This window comes from Lontra canadensis, unplaced genomic scaffold (assembly GCF_010015895.1).
Source record: "Lontra canadensis isolate GAN:19392208 unplaced genomic scaffold, GSC_riverotter_1.0 scaffold26, whole genome shotgun sequence".
Taxonomy (NCBI): domain Eukaryota; kingdom Metazoa; phylum Chordata; class Mammalia; order Carnivora; family Mustelidae; genus Lontra; species Lontra canadensis.
This window is the reverse complement of record NW_022631020.1, coordinates 12,561,935-12,566,302: the sequence shown is the minus strand read 5'-3', so window position 1 is coordinate 12,566,302 and position 4,368 is coordinate 12,561,935. Positions and strand designations below refer to the sequence as shown.

The following is a 4,368-nucleotide window of genomic DNA, read 5'->3' as shown; positions in this document are numbered from 1 at the left end:
AGAATAAGGCTTCTATCCTCTTGATCTAATCATCTCCCAAAAGCCTAACCTCCTTATGTCATTACTTTTGAGGCTAAAATTATATCATATAAATTTGGGGGAGGGGCACAAATATTCAGACCATAACACTTTACTAAACATAGAATGTGCTTTAAGAATATTGAATTGAGAAAAGAACTATGAATACATTTGCTCATATTTTATTACATTTGTATCTATTGATATATATCTATATATCCATCTGGCTTGGTTTGTTTTCTTCTTTTTTTCATACTTCTCATGTTCCTTTTTAAAATTGAGATCTTATGTGAAATATATACAAGTGTATATACATAGAATTATTTGGGAAGTTTGCCATTTAAAAAAAATTGTATGCCAATTGAAATCATCTGGGAAATGATTTGCAGCAAAATAACAGGTAAATCCATTTTCATTGGTATAATTTGTATATACATGTGCATGTAATATGTGTTTGTTTATGTTATTTCTGTTAATGTCCTTGTTATTTGTAACCTTGTCTTGATATTATTTTTCCTTTTCTTTAGCTATTATTTTATTTTTAAAGAATGCCAGTTATCACAATGCATATGATTTTCTGTAATGGAATTCCAAAAACATTTTTCTCCTTCAATAATCTTACAAGGTGACACTTCCATAGAGAGATTATGTTTTAAAACATGAAAAATCAAAAAACTTTAAGATTAATTATTATAACAGCAAAGGGCATATGCCAGTATAAAAAAAATTTGCTTTCATTAATGTCATAATATTAAATCATTATACTTCAATGACCATAATTATATTAATGAAAATCATTAACTTTGAAGAGCAGACAAATTGGCATCAATCTTTATTATCTGTGCTAGTTCTTTCTTAATAATTGGAATCAAAATTTTTAAGGGTTTGTTTTCATTTTTTGTTTTGTGGAGTGAACTTTATGTCATCACATAAAGTAAGACAGAAATTTTGCTCATCAGGTGCTCAAAAGGTAGATTTTATTAAACATCTTGTTATTTGCCACCTAAAATTACTCCGTGAGTGGATTTTGTGCTTTTTATTTTTATTTTATTTTATTTATTTTTTTTTTATGGTGCCAATTTTAAATACAGTTTTATTTAAGACATTGCATTTTCCACTTAACAATACAGTGCTTATAAAGTGCAATGTTTATTTCCTTTCCCTGTGCACATATTCCATATTCAAGTATCAAGAATGCCCAGTTTTTTTTTGCTATAGCAGCTCAACGTTACAACTGCCATGGAATTTGCTACAAATTTGGGTCCTTTGAATATTGTGTGTGGAACAATGCTCAACCTATTTATTCTCAGGTTGGTTTAGTCAACCTCTTCAATGGTGGGCCCAGAGGAGGCACCACCAGAGGGAGGAGCTCCACCACCAGGGAAGCCTCCAGGCATTCCTCCTGGCATGCCCCCTGCACTCTGGTACAGCTTGGTGATGATGGGGTTGCAGACTTTCTCCAGCTCTTTCTGCTGGTGTTCAAATTCTTCCTTCTCTGCAGTCTGGTTCTTATCAAGCCAGTTGATGATTTCATTGCACTTGTCAAGAATCTTCTGTTTGTCTTCATCATTTATCTTGCCCTGAAGTTTTTCATCTTCAACAGTTGCTTTCATGTTGAATGCATAAGACTCCAGTGAATTCTTGGAAGACACCTTGTCCCGCTGTTTCTCATCTTCAGCTTTGTACTTCTCAGCTTCCTGGACCATGCGCTCAATATCTTCCTTGCTCAAGCGGCCCTTGTCATTAGTGATGGTAATCTTGTTCTCTTTTCCTGTGCTCTTATCCACAGCAGAGACATTGAGGATACCATTAGCATCAATATCGAAAGTGACCTCAATCTGAGGGACACCACGAGGAGCAGGAGGTATGCCTGTGAGTTCAAACTTTCCAAGTAGGTTGTTGTCCTTGGTCATGGCATGCTCACCTTCATACACCTGAATAAGCACACCAGGCTGGTTGTCGGAGTAGGTAGTGAAGGTCTGCGTCTGTTTGGTAGGAATGGTAGTATTACGCTTGATGAGAACAGTCATGACTCCTCCAGCAGTTTCAATGCCAAGAGAAAGTGGAGTGACATCCAACAGCAGCAAATCTTGAACGTTTTCAGATTTGTCTCCAGAAAGGATGGCTGCCTGGACAGCTGCACCATAAGCAACAGCCTCGTCAGGGTTGATGCTCTTATTCAGTTCTTTTCCATTGAAGAAATCTTGGAGAAGTTTCTGAATCTTGGGGATACGGGTAGAACCACCCACCAGGACAATATCGTGGATCTGAGACTTGTCTAACTTGGCATCCCGAAGGGCTTTCTCTACAGGGTCCAGGGTGCCACGGAACAGGTCAGCATTTAATTCTTCAAACCGGGCACGGGTGATAGAGGTATAGAAGTCGATTCCTTCATACAGAGAATCAATCTCGATACTGGCCTGGGTGCTGGAAGAAAGTGTACGCTTAGCACGTTCACAAGCAGTACGGAGGCGACGAACTGCCCTCTTGTTTTCACTGATATCTTTCTTATGTTTGCGCTTGAACTCTGCAATAAAATGGTTGACCATTCGGTTGTCAAAGTCTTCTCCACCTAAGTGGGTGTCTCCAGCTGTGGACTTAACCTCAAAGATCCCATCTTCAATAGTAAGGATGGACACATCAAAAGTGCCACCTCCCAAGTCAAAGATTAGCACGTTCCTTTCAGCTCCAACTTTCTTGTCTAGGCCATAAGCAATAGCAGCAGCAGTTGGCTCATTGATGATGCGAAGCACATTGAGACCAGCAATAGTTCCAGCATCTTTGGTAGCCTGACGCTGAGAATCATTGAAGTACGCAGGTACTGTGACAACTGCATTGGTAACGGTCTTCCCAAGATAAGCCTCTGCGATTTCCTTCATTTTCGTCAAAACCATAGAAGACACCTCCTCTGGATAAAAGCTTTTTGTCTCTCCCTTGTATTCTACTTGGACCTTGGGCCTGCCAGCATCATTCACCACCATGAAAGGCCAATGCTTCATATCAGACTGGACAACAGCATCATCAAATCTCCGTCCAATCAGGCGTTTGGCATCAAAAACTGTGTTGGTGGGGTTCATCGCAACTTGGTTCTTCGCAGCATCACCGATCAATCGTTCGGTGTCCGTGAAGGCGACATAACTTGGGGTGGTCCGGTTTCCCTGATCATTGGCAATTATTTCCACTTTCCCGTGCTGGAAAACACCCACGCAGGAATAGGTGGTGCCAAGATCAATGCCAACTGCAGGTCCCTTAGACATGGTTGCTTATGTGTGGGCCTGGCTCAGGCTGAGAAGACAGCAATCCAAGGATGTAGCCCCGCGTTCAATGAGACCTTTATTTTATTTTTTAAAAGATTTTATTTATTTATTTGACAAAGAGAGAGATTACAAGTAGGCAGAGAGGCAGGCAGTGAGGGGGAAGCAGGCTCCCCGCGGAGCAGAGAGCAGATGCGGGGCTCGATCCCCAGGATCCTGAGATCATGACCTGAGGGGAAGGCAGAGGCCCAACCCACTGAGCCACCCAGGCACCCCTGTGCTTTTTAAATTCTCTTACAAATCCTTATTTTTATGCATTTGGAAAATAATTTCACAACCATTGATAAATATATCATATGGATCCACTTGAAGGAAAGTCAGTGGGAAAAGTCTTTAAGGTCTTTTCAAATTGGAATAATCTACCTCTTTGTAAATCTGGATTTTGGTTGTTTTATTCTGTGGGATAGATCATGGTATTTCTGAAACTGCCATGGGCACAGAGCATCATTACATGACTGGCTCTGAGTTGTAGCTTTTATGAGATGGAGAAAAAAAATGAGTTATTATTCCCTTTGTGTAGTCACTATATGACACCCAAAACATTTCAGGTTTCTAATATTTTTGACAAAATCTCATGGGGTTCTTTAACTTTCAGACATATTCTAAATAATCAATAATAACAATAATGTTTTGTGTCTTCTCTTTAGTTTCTTTGTATCAAAGATAAGCTATTTTCTTTCTTTTGGCTTTCTTCCAGATTTTGTTCATTTCTTCAAAAATTTTTTATTATATTAGAAATTACCCTGGAATTTCTGAGTAGTGAACCTAAAAAAACAGAGTAGCTTTTCCAAAACTATAGACATATATTCAATTTATCTTGGTTACCTTTTAGGTGGTATTTTCAAAAAAATCCATATTTCTGTCTTTGTATTACTGGGACATATTTTTTCCAAGAGCCTTTCCAGACTATACTACCTTTTGTAGGTACCCTCATATGATGAATGCAGCAATATATTTTAGTATATTAAACTAAACTGGCCAGAAGACCTAACTAACCCTCAAATATCTCTGTGCACTCATATCTTGAGCTTAATGT

At 38.7% G+C, this 4,368-nt stretch overlaps 1 protein-coding gene across 1 annotated transcript; it reads right to left on the bottom strand.

Annotated features, from left to right (window-relative positions):
* Positions 1-1,085: 1,085 nt before the first annotated feature.
* LOC116871477 (heat shock cognate 71 kDa protein-like) lies at positions 1,086-3,302 on the bottom strand. Its single transcript, XM_032864169.1, has one exon. It carries the CDS (start codon positions 3,273-3,275, stop codon positions 1,335-1,337), a length of 1,941 nt encoding a protein of 646 aa, XP_032720060.1. The 5' UTR covers positions 3,276-3,302; the 3' UTR covers positions 1,086-1,334.
* Between the last annotated feature and the right edge of the window lie 1,066 nt (positions 3,303-4,368).

Bases quoted from the DNA above. Each gene is read 5' to 3' on its own strand.
- LOC116871477 (XM_032864169.1), bottom strand. From the start codon at position 3,275: ATGTCTAAGGGACCTGCAGTTGGCATTGATCTTGGCACCACCTATTCC.